This window comes from Myxine glutinosa, chromosome 4 (assembly GCF_964187855.1).
Source record: "Myxine glutinosa chromosome 4, kmMyxGlut1.1, whole genome shotgun sequence".
Taxonomy (NCBI): Eukaryota; Metazoa; Chordata; class Myxini; order Myxiniformes; family Myxinidae; genus Myxine; species Myxine glutinosa.
The window spans coordinates 123,405,115-123,432,617 of NC_136264.1; the positions used below are offsets into that span (position 1 = coordinate 123,405,115).

Below are 27,503 nucleotides of genomic sequence, written 5' to 3' on the forward strand. Positions count from 1 at the left end.
ATTATTAAAAGAAGGAATTTGAAAGCAAAAGAGGATGGTGAAGTATTGCCAACACACCTGCTGTGATGGACCTCCTGAGACCTCCACGGCCTGTTCAATGACCTTCAAGATGTTCAAAGATCACAAAACACAAGCATTTATTAAGACAAGTGTTTAATGACTGCAAACAATTTAAAGAGCAAGACCTGGAGCATGTTTCCATGACTGAACACACGGTCATCATTCCAGGTGAACATGACCGTGTTGTCTCCTTGTTAAAGTCAAAGTGACACTACATCAGGTTTGGTAGGATGCCACCATATTGTTTTATTTCAAAACTGGGCCACAACTGCAGCAGTCTGGTCTAATGGATGCATGTTCATATGACCAAACCGGGGAAATACAACGTCTCTTGTAATGACCGTATTTGTGGTCAATGGCACGAAATTAGCAAACCCTTCTGATGCGGTTTCGAAACACGTTTCAAAAAGTGTGGCTCAACTGATATATCAACCATTCATCCACACCTCGGCAGCGAGATAGCTGTCTGTTGCAAGGTGTTTGAAGCGGAAGAGACTGTTCCAGTGTCCCGCACCTCCACGGCACGGGTCTAATTGCACCACCTGCGATAAAGGTCGTGAAATACACATAGAAAGAGTTGAACCACCAGTCATTTTATATTGTGCGTATAAGTTCAGCATCCGGACAGAGCCAATGATAAGACGCAAAACAAATATATAAATAAATGGTACAACATATGGTAGTGGAAGTTTGATAAAAGCAAGAAAGTACTGTTATTACTACTTTCTTCTTCTTTTTTTCAACGGCTACAATTATTCCCACCTTCTTGAGAAGTCAGCCAGTGAACGATTTTGGCCAAAGTCTGGCCAGGCCTGACTCGACTGCAAGTGGCAGGAATTTCGAATATAGCCAGTTTACCGGCGCCAACTCTTTTTGCTCTTTCCAAAACGCACAGTGGGACATATAATGTCCACCAACACCCAATGCAGGCATATGGGTCCTCTAGTTTAATGTTTTTGAGAGGGTCAACACACACATTGATGCATCGCCCTCCATGCGAAATACCAGGATGGCAGTTTATAGTTGGGTCAGGATTAGAACCCAGGCTAAACAAGCTCAGAAGTAAGTGTGCGTACTTCTAAGCTATCCTGCCAGCCCACCCCCAAATGCTGACAATTAAGACATGAAAATAAACCATTTCATTCATTATATCCATAGAAAACCACCCTTAACATCTCCAGACGACCAACATGGTATAGGTATACCTCAAACCTCAATGTTTTTTGGCTCTACATTCATCCGAACGTTAAACAACCCTGTTTGCTTTCATTTGCATTGGTGGAAAGACAAAACATAAAATAAACAAGCAAGAGCAATCAGAGATTGCAGACCCTGTGCAAACACAGGATGTGTTTGTAGTTTGTGTGGTATTTAATAGCTCCTGTGTTTGTGTGGTTTATTGATGACATGGATTTATGTTTAATCCAAAATGGCTAGTGAATTACATGACCGATTACATCATTAATTTAATTCTCCGATACAATTTTTGTGTAGCTCATGCACAAGAAATTTCAAACTGATCGGATCAAGTGTTCTACTTGTCTAATTATGACGTCATAATGAAAACAACGATGACATCATCATGAATATATGTTGTTCCCTATGAGGAGTACTTGACAATGAGCCATATTTCATTTTTTCCATGGAGCAGTTTCGGAGATATCGAGGTGAAATGTTTTTCCAAGATGGGGCCAGTACCACGTTTAATTATCATTTAAAAAATTCTACAGGTGGAGGTGCTCCTGTGATGAAAAATTATTGGCAATCGGACCAACGGTTATAGAGAAAGGCATACTCACGTTCTGTGCTGACAAACACAGACAGACAAATAAACAAACGGACCCAAATGCAGAGGAGAGGGTAAAAATATGGCGGCTGAACCACGTGACCGATGACATCATTATTATTATTTTTCTCCACCAATTTATCCCCTGTTAACGCTCTAGATATTTCATTTTGATCGGATGAAGTTTTATACTTGTCGAATTATGATGTCATAATGGAGGGACCTATGACATCATCATTAACATATGTTATTCCCCATGGAGAGTTCTTTACAATGTCTCAATTTTTTCTATGCAGCGCTTTCGGAGATATAGAGGTGCAAAGTTTTTCGGCGCCCGTACCACGTGACCTATGACGTCATAATTATCATTAGAAAATTATACAGGAAATGGTGCGCCTATGGTGAAAATTTCCTATCAATCGGAACAATGTTTGTAGAGAAAAGCATATTTATTTTGTGCGGACAAACAGACAAACAAACAAACAGACAGACAAACAGACAAACAAACAAACAGACAGACAAACAAACAGACAAACAAACAAACAGACTCAAATGCAATAAATTTGATATTATTGCTTGATAAATGCAATTGATAAATTATTATTTTTTTGTATTAGTGATTGTCCCTATTCACCCGTAAAACGGGGTGAATAGGGACAGCCATAAAAATCCCATTTATTCCTATTTAACCCATATATGGAGTTAATAGGGACTATAAGTTGCTTTTTTAAAAAAAACAAGAGAACACTTTCAACCCAAACATCAACAAATCAGTATGGTTATCAATTTTCAGCGAAAAAAGTTTCCGAACTTTTTTTCAGTTTGTGTCCCTATTCACCTTGCTGTCCCTATTCACCCCCATTTTACGGTAATGAATATCAAGCTCTAAGTGAGAAAGACACGGTATCTATAAAAAGCCTTTATGGTTGGCATAAATTGAATCGTATTTGAGATAAAAGAAAATTGTTGTGGCTGTTCTTGCCCACAGCGACGGGAATCGGGAATGATAGTTTTGTCCTCCAGGTCACATTCTATGAGGTAATTGCGGGTAAGAAAAACCACACGTGCGTGAAATGGGAAATACACGACTTGTTTTTTATGCCATTTGAGCATACAACTCAGAATTAATTGTGCATAGGCCTGAGACTAACAGCTGCCACTGCAATTGGTTACAAACAGCACGAAACATTCCGCTGATCGGCTTAACAGACATCAGATCGGCGACAGATTCATATTTCTTGAACGGAACCATTAAATGTAATGGACATGCTGGCCAATATCTTTACCTTTAACTGTGGTGGAGCACCCTAGGCCTGGATTCCTTCTATATGTATAATGTTGTAATCTTTCCATCCCAGTGCGGGTTTGTCTGTACGATTGGTAAGTGTCTGGCGTCGTTCATCCAATGAGTTGGCGAGGCCTATTTATGGTGCTGGTTATGCGGTCAGAGTTCTGCTTCCTGACGGATGTTTTTCTACAATCTTTTAAATTTCAGGCAGAGATGAGAGATATATGGACAGACAAGGTCTTCAGGTTAATCATCTCCTTGAGGGAAAGCAATGCTGCACGGGTTCCCAATACCATTCTGTGAGTTTCCAATACCAAAGCTGTGTGTGACTTCATCCTTGTGACGTCACACATACCACCCAACCCCCTCTTCATGACCATGTCAACTACAAAATATGTAAATTAGCCGATGGTTTCAACAAACTTGTGCAAACACCACCCAAAGATGACTCCTACCTAGTAACATCTAAACTGGGTCAATACTTTTTGAGAAGAAGTCAAAAGTAGTGACACCGCAATCGTAATGACCTTTGACCTTTCAATTGACCTACTTAATATGCAATTTTTTAATGGGAATTGCAAGGCATCATGAGGCCTCCTTGGTCCTCAAAAGTTCTACAAAGTTTGGTAAAAATAGGACTATTCGTTTTAGCATCACGGGTGATGAAGGTTGTGGTCAAGCTTCATCGAAATCGTGTGAAGTTTCGGAGAATAAAGGACATAAGGTTTTTGGGAGCAAACCTGGACGCACTTTGACCCCCCCCCCCCCCCCCCCCGTAGTTCCTGTAGACCTTGATTTTTTTTTTTTAATGCCATGACCAAACTTCAGTGCATCATTGGTGATGAAGGTTGTGGTCAAGTTTCATCGAAATTGTGTGTGTAGTTTCAGAGAAGAGAGCAAATACAGTACTCTTTTTTTGTGGGGTAGGAGGGTGGTGGAAGGGGGGGTCAAGCCTGGATCCACTTTGACCAGCCGTGCACCCTCTTAGACCCTGTTTTTCTGGAATTTTCCTTGATAAATCAACTGCAATGACATCAACGAGCCTAACTAAACAGATAAATGCTGCATAATGACACTCTACTTCTTCCATGAGCTCAATTAATCCCATCATCGTTGTGGGTTCAGCCGAGGGGGAAGATTGACCCAAGTCATTCATGAACCGGCTGGCCAGGCACATGAGACGGAAGGTGGTTTTGGTGGGAATTTTTAACTTGTACAAAGTGCTGGTGATTCTTTGCGAAAGTCACCGTGGGGCCTTTAACATCCATCAAATAAAGTGAACAGATGGGACAGATGTGAGGGACGGTGCAATGTGTGATGCAATGCCTAGCCTGCAAAGCACCAATCTGATAAATCGCAGTCGGGTCGGGAATAAAATCCAGACTGTACATCTCAAAGGTAATTCCATACTCTCAGAGTCCTGCATTGTGACAGTTGCAAAAAAAAAAAAAAAAAGAAAAAAAAAAAGTTCATCAATTAAAATTTGACAACGCTCACAACCTGAACTGTGGCAACTTCCATCACGGAGATGAATTTTATCATCTTGCACAATGGCATGTTTAAAGCAATTTTTTTTTTTTGGATACAAGATCGAGGCTCGTGTAAGAGCTAACATCAATCACAAAAAAAAAAACAGACACAAAAAACATACAATAAAGGGAGCGGGAGACAAGATGGGGAAAGAGAGGGAAGCACACAAGTACGACAGAAGGAAAGAAAACAAGTACAACTTTGCGTTATCACTTAGGTAATTTCCCCAGACACTATATTGTTTGTTGCTTGTGCAAGGTCTTCTGTCAAGTATCCACAGTAAAGTGCAATATTAAAAGCTTTAATGCAGCATGAACAGCTCAATCAGAAACAAGCTCCAAATTTTGAACAAGTTAATGCAGCACCCTCAGCATAAACCCGATATCGATTAATCCATGTGCTTCTTCAATTCCTCCATGTCGATCTACTCTACTTCACTTGCATGTCACTTACGCATGCAAACTTTTGCCTGCACTTATAACTTGTCCAGGTCACTTTTGCTACACAATTAGGTCAGAACAGAAACGTTCACGTGATGACCGCTGTCAGGTTGATGCCAAAAAGTCCTACTATTCACTGAAATTAGTCGAGATAATCTGGTCGGTAAAACTTACGTCTACTGAGATGCCAATTATGCCCTTAGCTATTTTGAGTTGAGTTAAGTATCTATGTGGTGAGTATATCGAACAAGGCAAGGATGATAACGGGGAAATATTACCAGAACTTTGGTCGATAGCAGACTTTCCTGATTACCTGTCCAATCTTTTTTTGCATACTCAGTGGAGGCTCGTATGAGAGCTAACATATAGAACATGTACTAAAGGGAGCGGGAGACAAGAGTGGGAGAGAAAAGGAAGCACAATAACAGTAGAGAACAGGAACATCAGGAGATCTGTGGAAGAGAGAGGGCTGTGGCGGGGTACACGGGATAAACAAGATGGACACTGCAGGGGCTTTCAGGAAAGAAAACAGGGGATTTCAAGGAGGTGGGAGTGCGGAAGAAGGGAATTGTAGTCTGGAAGAGTGGTCACATTGTAGAGCAATGCTTGTTGTCCATCTTTCTCATGGACTTTGAAATAACAAGCAATTGACAGTTGACAGGCAGAGCTTGCGGTGAGAAACTATCTCGGAGATTAAGTCCAGACTGATTGTAAAACGAATCCTGGACGCCTGATGTCAGAGAATTGAGATCACTGTTGGAAACGCGTCCCTTTTAACAAGCATCGTATAAACAGAAAACCTGTTTGTGTCAGTTTAAGCAGTTCTTGCCCAATCGAAAATGCATCAGTTTTTCTTGATTGAAAACAACTATTTTGTCATCAATCATACACAATGGTTGCACTGAGAACCCCAAGACACTCAAACTCCGACACTTAATGTAAAAACTTTATTTTTTATGATGAATCGAGTAGGCCTTAGGCCCGGTGGGCCTGGTATGCATGAATGAACCACAAGAATTGCCTTGTCTCCCCCAATAAATTGCCAGAAATATCAATTTTGTAAATGCAACAGCCATGAATAATAGTGCACTGTGAGTGCTGCAAGAATGGTTCTAATTTATCACGATAAGTTAAGCATCACAAAGTTTTTTTTTAACATGCACAGGAAGATGTGGGTATGAACATGGGTAATGAACGTAGAGCAGCAACGAAGGCTGGAAAGGGTGGAAATGCGAATGGTTCGGTTGATGTGTGGAGTATCGTTGGAAGACAAATGATGAATTGCGAAAGATGATGGGAATAGAGCCTGTGATTGATGCTGTGAAGAGAAACAGGTTGAGATGGTTTGGTCATGTGTTGAGGAAGGATGCAAGTGACCGGTTGAGAAGAGTGATGGAAATGAATGTAGAAGGAAGTAGAGGACGGGGAAGACCGAGAAAGACTTGGCTAAAGATGGTGGAAGAAGAAATGCGGGCAAGGGGGTTAACAAGGAGAGATGCAGAAAATAGGGCAAAATGGAGAAGATTGTCATGGGGACCGCAAGGCTAACCCCCGCTCTAGCAGGGAAAATGGCCTTAAAATGCCTATTGTTGTTGTTGTTGTTGTACAGGAAGCTACTAGTTAGCAGTCGTCGTGGTCTGAAAAATGCGTTCATCTATTAAATATTTTCCTCAACTGCTATAAAGCATCCCTTTATTACAAATTCAGCCTGCAACTGAGTTTGAGATCACAAGTATGAAGATCCAGGTGTGATTGTGCTGCTAGTCGCTGTGATGTCGTATGTTCGGCCATTGCCGAAGGCCATGCCTTTTCGGGCAGCTCATCCCATTGCTGTGTTTTCCTATTAGTTAAGTGAGTGGATCCATAATGCACTGTGATAAATATCAACAAATTAAGTAATATTACACACTACAAACTTGTATCTGACCTCAAACTCCCAGAGTGCCTTGGAGCTGGTGGCAGAGGAAGCGGTCTGACGACCAGTTGTACGCAGGAACACGTGACGATGCCCGCGATAGTCGTCACATGTGAGGAACTTTTCCTGCTCTGCGTGAAACAGCCGCACCACATCACCCTGCAAAAGATGACTCGTTAATATAACCATTCATTACACCATTTTTATAACTATAACAACGAATATAACATCAGCAAGGCTCCATACCTCACTGTCCTAGTGACAAACTGTTGGAATAGTTTGGGAATGATACAATTGGGGCCATTTGTTTACTATGTAGGTGTGGTGGTGGGGTGAGGGGCTGGTGGAGTTGCAGAGGACTATTGCACATATGGTGAGAGGTGGGCAGGAAGTAAAACTGAGAAGGGCGTGAAGGTGGGGGGGGATAATAAAGAGAAAGAGGGTTAGGGGAGTATGGGAGAAATGTAAGGAGAAGAAAAAAAACCAGACTCAGTGGGCATGATGGTTAGAGAGTCCACTCCGAGTCTGAAAGATCAATCGTTCACACCCGACTCAGGCTGAGTCATACCAAAGACTTCAAAAATGGTACGTGCTGCTTCCTTGCTTGATGCTCAGCAACGTAAAAAGAATAGAGCACTGATAAACAACCATCCGTTTGGGAGTACCAACACAGGCTTTGATGGGCCTAATGGCCTCATCCTGCATTGAAGTACCTTGTAACAGAACATGCATTATGTTATATTATTATAAAAAGAAGGTGGGAAGAACAGAAAGAAAGGAGAGAAGATAAGGAAGTGTACAAAGAACCACCTTTGGAGGCCATTTTCCCCCGCAGAGCAGGGGTTGGCCTTTTTTCGGGCACCTTGGTCCCCTTTTTGAAGCAATGTTTTACGGCCGGATGCTCTTCCTGCCACCAACCCTGTTAGTCGCCTCTTGCGACACACAGGGAATTACCAGTGAACTGGTACTCAATTTGCCGACCTCGGAGGGATGACAGGCTGAGTCAACCCCCCTGGTGTTAATTCAACGATCGACCGGGATTTGATCCCAGGATCCTAGGATCCCAAGGCGGCACCCTAACCGCCAGTGGAGTAGAGGGAACAGAATGGGAAAGGAGGGGAGGAAATTTGTATCACTTGTAGGAAGGAATACCAAAGAGAGGGGTCACAATCCAAACATGGAATTGCCGAGTTTGTTCAAGCAGAGACAAGTGATGCAGGTAAAGTATTCATAGGCGACTTGATGTATTCATAGGCGACTGCCTATGTCGACTCCAATTGACATGAAATCCTTCCTTTTCTCCAACAACCTCACCAATTTGGTTTCAGACCAGGCCATTCCAACTTGAGCATGCTGCTTCTACTCACCCAGCAATGTATGGAGCCACCCATGCGGATCGCTTGGATCCCATGCGGATAAGGAAGTGTACGAGGGCATATTATTGAAGGCAGCTGAGGTGAGGATCAAACATTTTGTGAGAAATACGTGGCCGCAAAAGGATATTGTGACCTAATAACATGAGCATTTCAACAACATATTCAAGGATTATCTGATGATGTAATCACTGACACATCCAATTTTGTGAATGGCAAAATCAACGCAATGTTTATGACAAAACATTGATCTAAATTTTGCAATAAATGGATTGACTTTCTTTCATGTCTCAATGTCATGTACCACGACTCAGGAAGTCAGGGGAGGAATTTGGCCATGGTGCCATCAATAGCTTGTCTACTCTACAGGAAGGACACCGTGGGATCTTTAACATCCACCAACTAATGCCGATAGAAAAGAGAAATACTTTTCGACTCATCCTCATATGGAACAAATCGGACTTTGAAACGATTCTCCTTTTTTTTAATAACAGTTTTCATCAAACTACAGGAATTGGCATCTCGCGTCGTGAGGCCGAAGCACAAGACCTGTTGTTCCCAATGCACACACGTCGGTTGGTGATCTTGGGTCTAGTTCTCTCGCACTCTCAGTCCTCTGATCCGACCCAGCTCCTCCAGGATGCACCCACTCTTCCAATAACCTCCTCTTGGTTAAATACCCAAGACCCAGGCTTACTGCACACCTTCGCTCCTTTATTCTGCTTTTCTCCCATTTGTGGAACTGTCTTGTAGAGGCTGTTCGACCACACTTTTCACTCCAGGATGTGAAAGCACCATCTCATGGCACCAGCACCATCTCATGCCATCCCTAGTAATCCTTTCTTTCCCCCATTTAACACTACTTCACTAACTACCTTATTGGATATTAATGTTTCCTCCTCTCGCCTCTCTCTCTCTCTCTCCTCTTTTCTTGTTCGTACATTTCCTTGCTTGTTGTGTCGAACCGCAGCCTCACTGGAAGTAAGTTACTATCTTTACCTGTGTCATCTCGCTCTTCCATGACCTGAGATCTTTAAAATAAAATAAAATAAAAAGATAAGTATCCCTGATTTAAAACAAACTTCTTGGCCCATGTGCTTTTATTAACAAACAAATCCTCAACTGCTCTTTTAACTATTTGTATTCTGGTTTTAAACTTTGTAGAATGTATCGGCCTTGAAAACCTTCATTCAAAAGGTTTGTTGGTTCGGCGTTGCTTCATTGATAACCATCTAAACAAATCAAATACCATAAATACGTGGAGGTACAAACCGATTTGGTTAATCTGATGTGCATCTGTTAACATTGTATTGTGACCATAAGTGAAGGCAAAGATAAAATCAGAAGTTTGGATGTGCTGTAGTTTGATTCAGGATTGTCATCTCTATTTATTAATTTGTAACCATTATTTTTTCCCCCCGGGCCCCCTGCAAGAGAAAACTTGATCGAAGATTGCAGCGAAGGATTGTTTGAATGTGGGAGAAAGCACCTCGATCAACTGTCAAACAGATTCAAGCTGACCTTCAGACACAAGGTACGGCAGTTTCAACTCGCACCATCCGTCGCCAACTCAATGAAAGGGGGTTCTATGGTAGGAGACCCAGGAGGACCTCACTGCTGAGAGAGAGACATAAGAAAGCCCGATTGGAATTTTCCAAAACACACCTAAACAAGCCAAAATCCTCCTGGGAGAATGTCCTGTGGACAGATGAGACCAAATTAGATATTTTTTGTAAAGCACATCATCTCTATGTTTACAGAAAACAAAATGAAGCCTTCAAAGAAAAGAACACCTTCCTTACAGTCAAACATGGTGGAGGTTCAGTGATGTTTTGGGTCTCTCGACACCAGCAAAAATTCGTGCTTTAATTTTGACTACGACTACTTTAACGGCTGCAATTATTCTCACCTTCTTGTGTGGCTGTCCGGGGAATGTTTTTGGCTGAAGGCTTTCACGAATCGGTTGGCTAGGTCTGATTTTTGACGGGAGGTGGCAGGAATTTGGAATGTAGCCAGAGTGCCGACGATAACTCGCCTAGTCTTTGTGAAGGATACCATCAGATCTTTAACATCTACCAACTAATGGAGACGGGATGCCGAGTTTAATGTCCATCTGAGGGACAGCACATACATATACAGACGACGGACGGCCATGCCCTGCCTGCAAAACACCAGGATGAGTTTTTAGATGGGCTGAGATTTCAATCCAGGCAAGACAGCTCCGACTGGTGTGCAAACCTCGAGGCAATCCTGCCAGCCCGAATTATTTTAATTGTGAACGATCACGTTAAAACTTGCTCCTGTGAATTGAACATCAAAATATTCCAATTATTATTTTGAACTTTCCAAGATTTTAATGTATCATCTTTGCATTTTCCCACACACTCACTCACTCCTTTTAGGACATCCTCCTGATTCTCACTCCACTTCATAAAGAGCATTATCTTCCAACTGGTGTTGCAGTTTACAGAGTTCACCTGCAAAAAAACAAAAGCAGTTTCTTTAACGTCATCATTTACACCATTACGATCACTACTGAGCACATATACAGTAAAAATATTAAATTCCCATAAACATTTATGACTAGCACCTTGGCCCTTTATCCATTACCTTTTTGCACTCAATTTATGACATTTAAGAGTGAACCACAACATGCAAAATAGTGCAATGTCTCCTGCAAATGTCCTGCAAACTTCCTCGCAAAATGTCGTCTCCTCTTATTCTGCTCCAATTGGTTCATCTATTCATATGCTTCTGAGAGTCAACATCTCTATGGCTATTCTCAGAGAGCCACCTTAGCACCTGCATTTCACCGAGGCAGATTGGCAAGGACTGCAAGCAGACATCTCACTTCATGACTGGTCTCACATATCTACTGCCGTTGATGTTAACTCAGCATAGGAATTAATGCACAGAAACCTGCTCTCTCGACTTCAATTGTCTTACCCTTTCTTCCCGCACATGGTACATTGAATCCTGTGGTGAGGAAGTTGCTCTTAAAGAACTTGCCTTCTCTTCCTGGAAAGCAAACCTAACCAAAGACAATCTAAGCTCATGTCACAAAGCCCGAAACAAGCGTGTGTCCACTCTCAGGAGAGCCCAAAAACAACATCTGCAACATCAAGATTGAACTTTCAAATTTGTCTTCCTCCTCTAAAACCTGCTATTGCCTTGTTAAGTCTGTCTCCATAGTATGCTCCGCTTCCATCCCTTCCATCTCTTCAAATGGGACCACAAGCAACTCCACTCGTGACAAGGCCGAACGTCTCAATTCTGAGTTTGCTTCCAAATCTTGCATCCCCATGCTCTGTTTACCTGTCTTACCCAGTTGCACCCAACTGCTCCTGCACTCTGTGCCTTTTGCATCTGAGAAGTTGGATAAATTTCTGGGAACTCTCGACTCTGATTCTGCAACTGGACCGGGTGTCATGAGCCCACGTGTCCTAAAAACATGCTCTTCTACGCTTGCACATCCTCTTTCTGCTCTTTTCACCCAATCACTTGCCGTAGGTCAGCTTCCATCTGCTGGGAAATTAGAAAACATCACTGTATTATATAAAAAGTAGAAAACGGATCCCCTTAACTATAGACCTCTCAACTTACTTCCAATCATCAGCAAGGTCATTGAATCCATCATCGCAGCTGATATGAAATCATTCCTTTTCTCAAACAAACTCATCTCAGATCACCAACTGGGACTCGGACAAGGTCACTCCATCTGGGACATGCTATTCTGACTCTCCCATCAATGTACAGTTGTGGCCAAAAATATTTGCACCCTTGCACATTTTTCAAATAATGCACCATTTCTTCCAGAAAATTGTTGAAATTAAAAATCTTTTGGTACCACCCATGTATTTCTTTGGTTTGCAGTGGAACAAAACAAAAAAAGCTGAGAAAATTACTAAATCTTAGCTTATTCCACACAGAAATCCTAAAATGGCCCGGACAATATTATTGGCACCTTTTAGAAGTTGTTAGACATAATTAGATTTCAAGCAGGTGATTCTCCTTTACTTTGGAATTGAACTAATCTGTGGTGAGCTGCAGGTGCCTGCAATATAAAAATCACTCATTTAACCAATTTGAATGGAGAAAAGGAGTCATTCTGCTGTTTTGTGTCATTGTACATACCGCGATGAGCATGGAGAAAAGAAAGAAAACAAGATAATTGTCTGAGGAGGTCAGACACAAGATTGTAGCCAAGCATGGACAATCTCAAGACTACAACTCCATCTCCAGAGACCTTGATGTTCCTGTGTCCACCATACGCAATGTTATCAGGAAGTTTAAGGCCTATGGCAATGTCGACAACCTCCCGGGACGTGGCGGGAAGAGAAAACTTGATCGAAGATTGCAGCGAAGGATTGTTCGAATTGTGGAGAGAGCACCTCAATAAACTGCCAATCAGATTCAAGCTGAGCTTCAGACACAAGGTACGACAGTTTCAACTCGCACTATCCGTCGCCAACTCAATGAAAGGGGGTTCTATGGTAGGAGACCCAACTGCTGAGAGAGAGACATAAGAAAGCCCGACTGGAGTTTTCCAAAACACACCTAAACAACAAGCCAAAATCCTTCTGGGAGAATGTCCTGTGGACAGATGAGACCAAATTAGAGCTTTTTTGTAAAGCACATCATCTCTATGTTTATAGAAAACAAAATGAAGCCTTCAAAGAAAATAACACCTTCCCTACAGTCAAAAAGAGAGGAGATTCAGTGATGTTTTGGGGTTGCTGTACTGCCACTGGCACTGGGTGCCTCGAATGTGTGCATGGCATCATGAAATCAGGAGATTACCAAGGCATTTTGGAGCACAATGTTCAACCCAGTGTCAGAAAGCTGGGTCTCCGTTGAAGGTCATGGGTCTTGCAGCAGGACAATGACCTCAAACACACTTCAAAAAGCACTCAGAAATGGTTGAAGACAAAATGCTGGAGTGTTCTGAAGTGGCCAGCAATGAGTCCAGATCTAAATCCTATTGAACACCTGTGGGGAGATCTGAAAACAGCAGTTGGGAGAAGGGACCCTTCAAATCTGGGAGAACTGGAGCAGTTTGCACAGGAAGAGTGGGCCAAACTACCAGTAGAGAGGTGTAGGAAGCTCATTCATGGCTCGAGGAAGCGCTTGACTGCAATTATTTTGTCCATAGGCTGTGCCACCAAATATTAAGTCAAGGGTGTCAATAATTTTGTCAATGCCATTTCTTTTTATTTTCTGATTTTAAAGGATATATTAAGTTCTGAATCAAAAACAAAGGTGCTGTAATATTAACAGTGAAATAAAGAAATGTGGAGACCAAATACTTTTATCAATTTCAACTTATTTTGAGAGAAAATTGCGAGTGATTTGAAAAAGTGCAAGGGTGCCAATTTTTTTGGCCATGACTGTATGGATGCCCTCAATGTCAGTCATCAGCCCACGGGTCCTAAAATCCTGCTCTGCCGCTCTATCTCACCCTCTCTCTGTTCTTTTCACCCTATCTTTTGCTCAAGGTCATCTGCCAGCATCCTGGAAATCAGCTAACATTACCGCTTTACACAAAAAAGGTGCAAAAACAGATCCTTGCAACTACAGACCAATCAGCCTGCTCCCAATTATCAGCAAAGTCATGGAATCCATCATTGCTTCGGATATGAAATCTTTCCTCTTCTCCAATGGCTTGATCTCTGATCATCAATTTGGTTTCAGACCAGGTCACTCTACTCTGGACATGCTGCTTCTGCTGTCTCAACAATGGATGGAGGTCCTGAATGCCAAACAGGAAATCAGAGCTGTCTCCCTTGACATATCAAGGGCCTTTGATACGGTCTGGCACCCAGCTCTGCTCACCAAACTCTCCTCCTATGGTATCCATGGAAATCTCCATGCATGGCTTGCGGACTTCCTCTCTGGTCGTAGTCAACGTGTGGCCCTGAATGGATTTCTCTCATCTCCCCTTCCTGTTCAGGCTGGAGTTCCCCAAGGAAGTGTGCTGGGCCCTGTGCTTTTTCTGGTCTTTATCAATGATCTCTCTGACTCTCTGGAAAATCCTCTCTATCTCTTTGCTGATGACTCCACTCTCTGCCGCTCCATTCCTCTTCCCTCAGATAGGCAGTCTGCAGCCTCCTCACTCTCTGAAGACCTGGACAAAATCACAGACTGGTCAAACAAGTGGAACATGTCTTTCAATCCTGCCAAATCTCACTCTCTTACTATGTCTCTCCGAAAAGATCGACTGGACAACCCTCCCATCTACTTTCTCAACAATCCTCTCCAAGAAGTTCTGTCACTCAAGCTTTTGGGTCTCACTATCTGCCATGATCTTTCTTGGGAAAACCACATTTCCAAGCTGGCCTCCAAAGCCAGTCGCCGACTGGGCATCCTCCGTCGTGCGAAGTCCTTCCTCGGCACACCTGAGCTCCTCACCACATACAAGGCTTTCATCCGCAGCTCAATGGAATACTGTTCTCCCCTATGGGCTGGTGCTCCTGCCTCACACCTGGCTCGGCTTCACGCTGTTGAATCCAAAGCTTTCAAAATCATTGGAATCTCCCGCGATGAAGCTATCTCTGAGGGCCTTTCACTCACTCACCGCAGGCAGGTAGGTGGTCTTTCTGTCTTCTACCGACTCCTCTCCGGCCTTGCTCCCCCAGCTCTCTCCGTGCTCTGTCCCCCAAATATTCCTACAGGTCGCACAAGATCTGCCAGCAACCCTCTGATGGTTAAACTGCCGAAATCTCGGCTCTCTGCTCACCTTCACTCTTTCATTCCTCTTTTCTCCCGCCTGTGGAACAAACTCCCACACTCCCTTCAATCCCTCTCCTCCCTCCAGGTCTTTAAAACAGCTGTTCACCACCATCTCTTATCTTCCCCCATCCATAACCTTGATCTTTTCTACCCCCACTAATTCACCCCAGATCCACCTTGTTTGAAATTCCAACTTATTTCCTGGAAATCCTGGCAGTGTCCATATGTTTATACCTCTCCCACCCCCCCCCCCCTTCACATGCCTCCCCCCTTCACATGCCTCCCCCCTTCACATGCCTCCCCCCCAAAGCCCTCTCCCTCCCACAGATCTCTCGATGTCTCCATGTCTCTCGGTCCCTGCTCTCAAATGTTGTGTTTGTGTCCTTCCCCCTCTCTCCCCATCTTGTCTACCGCTCCCGATGTTATTTGTTTTATGTGTCTGTTTGTCTTTCTGTGTGATTAATTTTCGCTCTTTCACGAGCCTCGATCTTGTATACAAAAAAAAAAAAAAAAAAAAAAATGTCAGACGAGATATTAATGCCGTCTCTTTTGACACATCTCCAGCTTTCAATACAGTCCGGAATCCCACCTTGCTTATCGAACTCTCTTCGTATGACATCCAAGGCCAACTCCATACTTAGCTTTCTGACTTCCTCTTCTACCGTAGCCAATGTGTAACTCAACAGAATCCTTTCATCTCCTCTCCCTATCAAGGCTCGAGTGCCACAAGGCAGTGTTTAGACCCATTCATATTCCTAATTTTCATCAATGATCTCTCTGACTCTCTGGAAAATCCCCTTTATCTATTTGCTGATGACCACCCTTTGCTGTGACATCCCTCATCCTTAAGATAGTCAGGCTGCAGCCCATCCCCTCTCTTCAGACCTGGACAAAATCATAAGCTAGTCAAACCCCTGGAATATGTCTTTTTGACAAATTTCACACTCTCACTCTCTCCGAAATCCTGACAAATGCCATACTCCCCTCTCTCCGAAAGGATGGTATGGCAAACCCTCCCATATACTTTCTTAACAATCCTTGAAGAAGTTTAGTCTTCAAGCTCTTGGGCGCCACTATTAGCCGTGATCATTCTTGGGCAAACCACAATTCTAAATTGGACTGCAAAGCCAGCCACCTGGGCATCCTCTATCGTACAAAGTCCTTCCTTACCATGTGGAAGTGGAAGTTAACCCATGTTAACATTAACCCATGTAGAAGTCCACCTGGTCTCCTATTCACAGCTTGATGAAGTACTGCTCTCCCCTCTAAGCTGGATCCCCTGCCTCACACCTTGCTCAGCTTGACGTCTTGGAAACCAAGACCTTCAAGATTATTGGAATCTCCTGTGTCAAAGCTGAGTCTATGGGCCTATCACTCTGCCATCGTAGACAGGCCGGTGGTCTCTCTGTCTTCTTCCGCCTCCTTTCTTACCGTACACACTCTGCTCTTTCGTGCTTTGTCCCACCCAGATTTCCACAGGGCACACATGGTCGACAATCAACCCCCTTCTGGTGAAACTCCTCCACCTCATTCCAAATTTCCAATCTTTCCATCCTGAGAGTTTGCTTCTGTATCAATCTTCCCCAACATGTGCATCCTCTCCTACCTCTCATTCCTCCCCACATCCCTTATTAGTCAAAGTCTCCTTCCATTTTGTTCCTCAACCCTGCTGCTGGTGTTTCCCTCTTTCTACTGTTCCTTTGTTCTCTTGCGTCATGATCTGCTCTGTGTTCCAGGTCTTCCACGAGCCTCGACCTCGTGTCCCAAAAAAAAAAATTACCTATTCCAGTGATTAAGTAAAAATTACAAATGTCCCATGTTTGGTTACCTTCCTATTTTGAGTAACCTCCCCCTATTTAACAAAATTTAGTATTTTATTGGTGGCAATGAGGATGGCTGTTGTCTCCATCTGTTGAACTGCTCAGCACACCTCCTTGCAGCCAGGGTTGTCGGAGAGCTCGTAGCTACTGGCATGCAGAGGCTGCCCAGCATTCACGGGGTTCAAAACCACCTTGTCGCCTACGACAACCTGCTCAACACAGTCAAACAATACATGAATGAATTTCATTCAATTGTCAGGTCATAAATTAAATTGAGATCACATATGGTTAAGTAAGGTGGTAGATGTCGAATTGAGCATGTAGATCATGTATGGTTAACTAATATGGCAAATGTCTATTTGAGGATAGAAATCATGTATGGTTAACTAATATGGCAAATGTCTATTTGAGCATGTAGATCATGTATGGTTAACTAATATGGCAAATGTCTATTTGAGGATAGAAATCATGTATAGTTAACTAATATGGTAAATGTCGAATTGAGCATGTAGATCATGTATGGTTAACTAATATGGTAAATGTCTATTTGAGGATGTAGATCATGTATGGTTAACTAATATGGCAAATGTCTATTTGAGGATGTAGATCATGTATGGTTAACCAATATGGTAAATGTCTTTTTGAGGAATAGATCATGTATGGTTAACTAATATGGCAAATGTCTATTTGAGGAATAGATCATGTGTGGTTAACTAATATGCTAAATGTCTTTTTGAGCATGTAGATCATGTGTGGTTAACTAATATGCTAAATGTCTTTTTGAGCATGTAGATCATGTATGGTTAACTTATATGGTAAATGTCTTTTTGAGCATGTAGATCATGTATGGTTAACTTATATGGTAAATGTCTTTTTGAGGATGTAGATCATGTGTGGTTAACTAATATGGCAAATGTCTATTTGAGGAATAGATCATGTATGGTTAACTAATATGGTAACTGTCTATTTGGGATGAGCAAAATCTGAGTGCATGCACAAACATTTTTGAAAGCTCTTTCTCTTCAAACTTTGTTGATCAAAACTTTTGGATGAAAATGACAAACTCAAACGCAAAAGAATCCAAGTTCCAATCTCCAGGGAGCGAAACACTTTTCTTGATTCCATTTACCAAGTTAGGATGAACAAGACCAATTGATGTGACCAAGTATGAAAACATTACCTAATGTGAAGCTGCAAGTTGTAACTGGCACTCAGACTACCATATTGGTGAATGTGGCTAATTTATACATATTACAGCTGTGGCTAAACTCGTTTAGAGATTTTTGGGACAAATATTCAATTCATAATGTATTTCATGATGGACAAGGTTTATCTCTCAGACTCTCATGAGAAGAGTTGTCTCTTGAAGCTGGAATGTGAAAGCGAGCTTCAAATTTGACCTAGATGCGTGTTTATACTCGTAACTTAGCTTGTGTGTATGTTACAGAAACGACACTTGCATCGCCTTTCAAGGTATTCTCCAGCCTTGAACAAACACTTTCCCCATGGCAGGGGAAAGCGTTGTCCGTCTTCAGTAGTCAATTATTTAACATGTGTACGTAGCCAGTGCTTCGTCGCCCCATTCCTCAAAAAGGTCTTCCTCTAAGGTGCGTCCTGATATGGATATTCTTGACAGACGATCATCACCATACTATACTACCAATCATCTGTAAATTTAAACATGATTGATATCCTTGTTGGCAAAGAAAATTCGTAATTATTTGCTATCCCATCCTCTTTCTTATCTCACTTGCTGCCACCTTGATCTTCAGCAGTTGCACTGAAACAGGAAACACGTGATTATCGGTATAATCAGGGGCGTCGAGAGGGGGGGCGATCAGGAGAGGTCGCTGCCTCGGAGCCCAGGGTCCGTTGAGGGGCCCGAGCTTCTCCTGTATTTTTTCTAAACAGTACACTGAAACCCCTCATCAGCTCATCCTCATCGTTGTGCGTTACAAATAAATGGATTTGTATCCTCTTTGTCCAAAAAAAATTATTAACCATCTCATGTATTTTTTTGCCAATCTTATGGAGAAATAGGGTTAAACAGTTGAGGGTGTGAATTGACTCGATCGGTCCAAACATCCCGCTATCTCCTTTATTTTCGATCATACTGCTAAATAAAAGTGACCATTTGTTTTTTAAAAGTTTTTTGTTTTTTCATTAAAGAAAGTTAATTAAAAAGTTGTAAAGGAGAGAAAGGGTGGGGTGGGGGGGCCCGAGGTTGTTTGCCTCGGGGTCTGGGCTGGCTCTCGATGCACCTGTCAGTATTAGTTGAAAACATTATGAATATAAATTCCCTCAGAAGCTATATTAATCTTTACACACATTAAACTGCCTTTTATAAACAAAATTCCAAGGAAAAAAATTAAACAGATGGAACTGGAGGGGCTCTAATTCTGTGCCGATGAAGGGGAAACCCAATCAAAGAATGTCTCATGAGAACTCAAATCAAGAAGAGCAATTTTGGAACCATGGATAAAATTAGATTGCATACCGTATCACTTGGTACACATTTGGTTTCCATCAAATCAGCAAAAGGTAAATGTTTTTGACATTTTGAGATGGAGAAAAAGATTGGTGGGGAAACAAAAAAAATCCTCATTTGATAATCCTTGCCCTTATTGAAACGACTGACATAATAATGAACAACAATGTTTAAATGATCAGAGTGGGGGGCATAGAGCAGCTATTCATTAAGCTGGATATTCCATCTGTTTCGAATCATTTGTAGAAACGAAAGATTGAATGGTAATTGACGAGGAACTACCTAATATGTGCCAGTCTGGAAAATTCATCAGGCAAATGCACCGTGAGATTGCATGCCAAGCGGCGTCAGGCAGTTGCAATTAATTATGAGATTACACAGATTCCGCAGGACCTCAAAGGAGACAAAAAGATTACATTCGATTTTGCAACAGCTGATGGGTTTGGGATTATGAGCGATTGGCAAACTAGCCGCTGCTGATGTGAAGCAGAGCATGTAAGCGAGACAAGAAGACATCTATTTATTTATATATTACACAAAAGAGAGAAAAAATCCCTTTTCAATTACGAAAGACAACGCCTCCCTAAGTAAAAAGTGTACAAGCTCAGGCTTTTAATCCTTCGTTTTGGATGTGCATTTCTCCTCTCAGGCATCATCAGCCAGAAAATATCTGCTTGAAATTTGCAGCTTACATGGCAACCTGGATGAGCGCAAGGGAGTGTAGAGTGAAACGAAAGAATGGTGGGATGAGATTGGAGTTTTGGAGAATTTGGAAGGGCCATGTATGGAGGACGTGGAAGAAAGGATGTAATGAATACATGGCCCTCGAATGGTTGAAGAAACTTGTTAAGATGTAGAGAAATTACAAATGAAAAAAATATGAATTATCGTTTTAAGGCCATTTTCCCCCCACTAGAGTGGGGGTTAGCCACTAGAGTGTGGGTTAGCCTTGCGGGCTCCATGACAATCATGGTTCCCTGTTTGAGGCAATGTTTTTATGGCCGGATGCCCTTCCTGACGCCAACCCTTAGTCGCCTCTTACGATGCGCAGGGATAGGGTGCACCTATTCTAGATCAGGTACACACTGGGATCATTCATCCCAGCAAGCTGGTACTCAATTTGCCGACCTCGGAAGGATGCTAGGCTGAGTCAACCCCACTGGTGTTAATTCAGCGATCGACCGGGACCGAACCCAGGATCCCAAGCCGGCACCCGAACGGTAAGCCAACATCAGGCTTACAGAGAAATTACAAATACATAAGAATAAACAATTAATATAAATGGAAAAAGCACAATGAACCTTTATTTCTCGCGTGTACCAATGATGTGTTGCAGGTTTGTATTGGCAGCATGTGAGGAAGTGTGTGGTTGAGACATTGTGCTTACACTGTCTCCCGGAGCCCGTAGCTTGTAGAATGGTTGGATGTATAACCAAGAGCCCTCGTTACCGGCAGCGTCCAATGACACACGCATTGCGTTCTTTTCCAGAAGTGCGGGCAAGCGCTTGTTCACAGTCAGAAACTTGTTGCTTTTAAGATGCAGAAGCTGCAGGGATGGCGGGGATAGGGGGTGGACGAATCACATGAGAAGTTTGATCATTCAGAGTTGTTATGTAATCAAATCCTTCAGAGACTGCAAAGCATATCACCAAGTCAGTATGGTACTTTGGTTTCCTTTTAGTATCCTGATTTTAAAATAAAAGAAAACCCAAGAAGAAATGCTTGTACGAGTATCTGCATATTTTTTGGAAACAAAAATTTGAATACAATTACTTATGGCATTCTCAATTTTTAACACTCAAACCCCAATCATGGATGTTCTTACTCCTGAATCTACTATTCTCTCTTTCACTACCCACATCCTCCAAACAATCTGGATAATAAAGCACCCTAAATCCCGACAGGATGTTCAACCAATATTTCATGGTCTGCTCAGTCCCTGCCGGAGTTTTCTATGACTTCTGACTGATGTGCCAGGCCTTGGGGCACCAGCAATGATGGATCTTTATTTTCTGCGCATAGCAGCTTAACAGCATGAAGGGACGGCATGTCATCTTTGAATCACTATGATACAAGTTTAAGATCTGACCCTCATAGATTGGATGCCAATTTCAGGTGTAATGCTCTTACTTTTAAAGAAGACATTGTTACTTGGGAAAAATTAAGTTTTAGAGCCCCTTTCAGAGTATCAAAAAATAAAAACCAATCTGTACTGAATAATAATAAGTGTGAAATAAAGTAGATTGATAATTGTTAAAATGTGAAAGGTCTATTTCAAAAAGTGGAAACTTCCGAAACCTTCCTTCAACTGGTGTGCTCACATTATTCATAATAACGAGCAAATTCCACCTTTAAAAGATGAAGTCATATGATCGCCAGATTTTAAAATGGAGTCTGGTGATGGGGAGCATGATCACATGCATCGGTTTATGATGTAGTCCGCCAAATGTGTGATGGATAAGCATACATTTCCAGATAGCACACCGACGTTGTGCTGATGTTGGAAATAGCTCTGCAAAGGTCGGAACGGTTTCAAGCGGGTTTCCGTCAGTCCAAAATTGCCAATATGGTGTAAAAGCCATCCTACATTGCGTCAACGTTGGCCCAACGGAAAAAAAACTGCATTGGGCCAACGTCGATAGCCAATGTTGGCCCAACGTCGGTGTGCTACCTGGGTTATCATTTGTGAGTGGCATAAGAGCATCAAGATAACAGACGATATATGTTGCCGATTTTTGATTTGTTTCGTTGTTATCATTCCACCACATTGAGCATACTGAATGACAATCCACCCATCTAGGTCAGGTAATCCCAGTAGTTAATTGGGGAGGGAGCCCTTACTTTTTGAAGTCTGTTTGATGAATGTGCAATGTCTTTCGACAAATGAAGCCAAGTTTTTGGGGTTGGAATATATTGTTGTGGTTTTGGAATAAAGGATAATCCCCCTCGTAGGTAGACGCACCACAACATGTAGCCTCGCGATAGTTCAGTTATTTCTTAGTGAATGTAAGCGTAGTCCTTTCCTGTGTTAGTTTTGCTTTGAGCAGGCCCGTGAGTAGGGTGGTCTTTTGGCGCTGGAATGCCACGTGCTCGGCCTGAACGAGTCTGGCAAGGCCTAAGGGAGGAGCTGCAGGGGGAGTGCCCGGTAAGCAACGAGCCGCCAATCAGGGCTCGAGGGGAGTGGCTTACCACGGCGACGAGAGGTGGGGCTTGGAACATTCGAGTAAGGCCGGGGCGGAGCCATAAAACCCTGCCCCGGGTACCCCTGCCTCAGAACGCATGAGAATCAGTTCAAGTTGGAGTCGGGATCGGAGTCGAGTCAGAGCCGGGGAGTATCGTGAGTCAGTTGAGTCCAGTTGGAGTTCTGAGTTGAGTTGGGTTGAGCTGGAGTGAGAGTGAGAGTGAGAGTGAGAGTGAGAGTGAGAGTGAGAGTGAGAGTGAGAGTGAGAGTGAGTGAGAGAGAGAGAGAGAGAATCGCCCAGCACCTGGACAATTGCCGGTTATAGTCATTGTACACGAACTTGCCCCGTGCCCCGTGCCCTGCGCTCTGCGCTGTATTAATCGCGTTTGAGAAGACGACCCGTTCCGGGCCACAGATGCGCGATCTCCTCCTGCCTGCCTTTTCCTGCATACGTGCCATGACCGCCAGGGGGCCACGCCAGGCGAGCTGCCCCAGAGCGACCGACGGCAAAGCGCGTTTGGCGCGCGAACTTCTCTTCTTCTTCTCCCCGTGTGCGTGAGTGGGCCCTGTGTCTGGGTTTAAGTAACATGGTTTAAGTGCCTGCTCTTCGTCCTGTACATTATAAATAAATTGTGTTCTTCCTCTGATTTGACTGTTCCCGTCCCTTCCATTAATTGGCCTAGCATAGTACGAATAGAACCGCTCGAATCAGGTTCCATAAAAGTAACGGCATGAGTCACGTGATACGCATACCGCTCGGGCGTACTCGATTAAGCATGGCTTGTGCGAGGTCCGGTCCCAGCTTTCGTGGCAGTGTGGGTCAAAGGTACGAGCGGAGTCGACCCGATACCCTTTTTCACACTTTCTGCGGAAGTGGCGATTCGGCATCGTGGACACAAAGACCCAAGGGGAAAAAGGGGTTTAATCCCCCCTTTGTAACGTCGAACGGGCTTCGGGAGATCCGCAACAATATAATATATCAACTGCAAGTGAAACAAGAAGAAGAATTGCTTTGCAATACATGTCCCCGACTGGTCCCAATCAATGTTCTTGTTCCAGGCACTCAGCAATTGTGAGGCATATGCAGTAGGCCAAATTGTTGTAGGTATGCTAGGCTACAGAATAAGTTGCAGTTTCTGTAACTTGTCATAATTAAAGCCATGTACCAAGTTTCAGTTCAATATGTTAAAGGGTAAGGGGGAAAAGTTTCGAAAACTGGCCCATGTATAATATGTCATATTTACTAAGTCCAAAAAGGGCAAAACTGTGAAAAAATGGTGAAACACCCTGAAAATCAAACTTGTTCTGTAACCTGTAATCCCACTCCTCCTCCAGGTCTTTAAAACAGCTGTTCACCACCAACTATTATCTTCCCCCATCCAAAACCTTCATATTTTCTACCCCCATTAATGCACCACAAATACACCTTTTCAAATTCCGTTTTCTTTCCTGAAAGTCCAAGTAGTGTCCATTTGTTTATCCCATGTACCCCGCCCCAGATCTCCCGATGACCCCGTTCTCTACTGTTGTTGTGCTTTTGTGTCTCTTTTTTTCTGTCTCTCTATTTTTTTTTCTTGTTTTTTTTCTTTTCTTTTTCTCCTTCTCCTTCTCCTTCTCCTTCTCCTTCTCCTTCTCCTTCTCCTTCTCCTTCTCCTTCTCCTTCTCCTTCTCCTTCTCCTTCTCTCTCTCTCTCACACACACACACACACACACACACACACACACACACACACACACACACACACACACACACACACACACACACACACACACACACACACACACACACACACACACACACACACACACACACACACACGGTGGGGATTAGCACAGTGCACATGCACCAAACGAGACCAGGGCCGCTTTGTCCCTATGCTTTTCAAATGTGGAATTCGATTTCCAAAATCAAGACCTTTTTTTTTTACTTGGGAAAAAAACTTTCGGTTGAAATTGAGGAAAATTTGTTAATATCCGCGAATAAATGTCTGACGGTGCAGCCTTAGTCTGCTTACTGTGGGTCACATGACCCAAGACAATGGAGTTAACACTGGAACTGGTTGCTAGGCAATGTTATCAAGGGCCTCCTTCGCCGCTTATTTTATATATTTGCCTCCACCACCACAGGTGGATGGAGGTTATGTTTTCACCCATGTGTCTGTTTGTCTGTTTGTGAACAAGAAATCTCAAAATGTTGTGGATGGATCAGGACGAAATTTGGCAGACAGGTAGCATGTGTGGATTTCAAGGACGAAATTATTAGATTTTGGTGAAGATCTGGATCCGGCTACAATAATTTTTAAGTGATTCTTCACCATTGGGTGATAGGGTGAAAAGCGATATATAACATGATATAAAAAAAAGTTATGGATGAGTTATGAATAAACTTGGTGGACGAATTGGTTCGGTGACAATTAGATTTTGGTTCACGTACGAATCCAGATCCGGCCTATCAGTGGAATACAAAACGTAAACTGTTCACCAGGTGGAGGTATGCTTTCTACCGAGTGCTGTTCTAGATTGCTTTGTGTGCATTAAAATTACTATAGCTGTAAATGTCTAAATAAAGAGCTCAATATAATCACAAATTATTGATGTATTTGAGCTCAAATTAAAACAGTCAAAAGAGACCGAACTTTATCTATCTATAATTCCAGTAATCTCTGTCTGTCTGTCTGTACGTTTGTTTGTTTGTCTGTGACCGCTGTTTCTCGACAACCACGGGTCCGATATACTTTTAACTTGCCAGGTATATTGCTGGGGACCCGAGGATGTGCCTTTTCAAGGTTTCATATTAATCGGACAATTACTTACCGAGCTATGTCCAAAAAACGATTCAACCAATCAGAGAGCAGCGAACGATCGCGTGTGCCGAACGTGGCGGGCACACTCTGCCTCGGATGGCACATTTGAGAGCGTATTCATTTATTTCACGTTTGCAAACTATGTTGGCGTTAAACTATGTTTTACAACTAATAAAAACGAATTTGCGATTCATTCGCTTTCCTGCGCGTTTGTGTACGCGATGGCGATTTCTTTACCAAACTCCGGAAGCCGTTCGCTTTGGACCAAACCATTGCATGTAAATAGAGGGGGGGGATTGTCACCACTCGCAAGCCGTTCGCTTTGGACCAAACCATTTCATGTAAATAGAGGGGGGGGGATATAATTTTAGATATAGATATAGTACGGGCATGCCCTAGTACATTAGAAAGGAAGCAATAATTATAAGTGATCCCGATGTCTATGTCTCTTATCCATGATGTGCTTTAAGTACTGATATGTTTTAAATATTGATAATTAGTATGTAATCATAGTAATTAGCAAGTTAATTACCAAGTAATTGTACCAATGATAGCATACTAAATATCACATGTTTAATTATATGGTATTGCATTTCCAGTCACATAAGTTGCCATTTTTTTTTGGGTCATTCTTTGATGAAGTTAATTATGAATATGGAGCATTTTCAGTTTGTCTTTTGGCTTGTACATCATTGAAACCTAGTGCTCTTTAATATAAAGGTCTCTCACAATCCACACATGTATAAAGCTTGTCTTTATTTTGTCTGCACGAAGGATGCACTCGCGTAGTTGCTTGCAGTGTGATCGGTAATATTTTACAATGGTTTATCGCCTGTTACAATGACAGTACGACAGTTAGAGATGTTGTTTTGTCCTATTACGCCGTATCACGTGTATGCCAGGTCACGTGATCTGATCAGTATTTCCGCCAAGATATTGCAATGGCATGCGGTCATTGCGTGGTCGATTGGCAAGAAAGACGGTAATTGCATTAGTAAATTCTGTAACTTGTGTATTGTTTTATTGTGTTGTTGTTTTTTCGTATGCAGCCTGTGGCTGCTGGTTGCATCATTTTTTTCTGGAAGCGCGTTTGTGCCGCTGATGCATGTCCCAATTACCAGTGAGCTGGTACTCAAATTGCCGACCTCGGAAGGATGACAAGTTGAGTCAACCCCCCTGGCGTTAATTCAACGATCGACCAGGATTCAAACTCAGGATATTGGGATTCCAAGCCAGCACCCTAACCGCTAAGCCAACACCAGGCTCGTTTTATTGTGTAAGTGCCATGAACAATCATACAAGTAAACTTTCATAACATTTTTGTAACTCTTAGATGATGCACATTTGTGGGGTTATTTGAAAGTTTGCTTGTCAGAGTTGAGGCCTGCTCTCTGCGGTTCATGTGATCCAACACAATAATATAAAAAAATAACCACCTTTAGAGGCCATTTTTCCCCGCAAAGCGGGGGTTGGCCTTTTTCGGGAACCATGGTTGTTGTTGTTTTTCGGTCCCCTTTTTGAAGCAATGTTTTACGGCCGGATGCCCTTCCTGACGCCAACCCTTTTTGCCGCCTTTAACGACAAACAGGGAATTACCAGTGAACTGGTACTCAATTAGCCGACCTCGGAAGGATGACAGGCTGAGTCAACCCCCCTGGCGTTAATTCAGCGATCGACCGGGATTCGAACCCAGGATCCTAGGATCCTAAGCCGGCACCCTAGCCGCTAGCCCAACACCAGGGTTACTAGGTTGAACTGGTTGCTAGGCAATGCTAACATGCGATTTTTACACCTCTCATTTTATAATGTTTGCCGTATTTAAATTAAAAGTTACAATAACTGTAAACTTTTAAATAAAGAGCTCATTCTAATCACTAATTATTGATTTGCAAGAGTTTTTTTTAGCTGCTTAGAAGCATGCAAGCACAATCCACTTCATAAAATATACAAAGCTCTTTCACAAACAACTTCATCAAATATAGAGAGCTGATATTTATTATGTCTGCACATAGGATGCACCCGAGTAGTTGCTTGCAGTATGAAAGCATGCCCCACTGGTACGTACACACACACACACACACACACACAC

The 27,503-nt window shown here is 42.7% G+C and overlaps 1 protein-coding gene across 4 annotated transcripts in view; it reads right to left on the reverse strand.

Annotated features, from left to right (window-relative positions):
• LOC137425950 (inositol 1,4,5-trisphosphate-gated calcium channel ITPR1-like) overlaps positions 1–27,503 on the reverse strand; it is a 465,322-nt gene that overhangs the window by 351,174 nt on the left and 86,645 nt on the right. For all 4 annotated transcript variants that reach the window (XM_078776380.1, XM_078776381.1, XM_078776379.1 and 1 more), the window contains 6 exons: positions 20,817–20,975; positions 17,052–17,150; positions 10,786–10,869; positions 7,032–7,178; positions 507–602; positions 58–102 (listed from right to left, as the gene is read on the reverse strand). In XM_078776380.1, the coding sequence (XP_078632506.1) occupies positions 58–102; positions 507–602; positions 7,032–7,178; positions 10,786–10,869; positions 17,052–17,150; positions 20,817–20,975 (630 nt within the window). The remainder of the gene's footprint in view (positions 1–57; positions 103–506; positions 603–7,031; positions 7,179–10,785; positions 10,870–17,051; positions 17,151–20,816; positions 20,976–27,503) is intronic.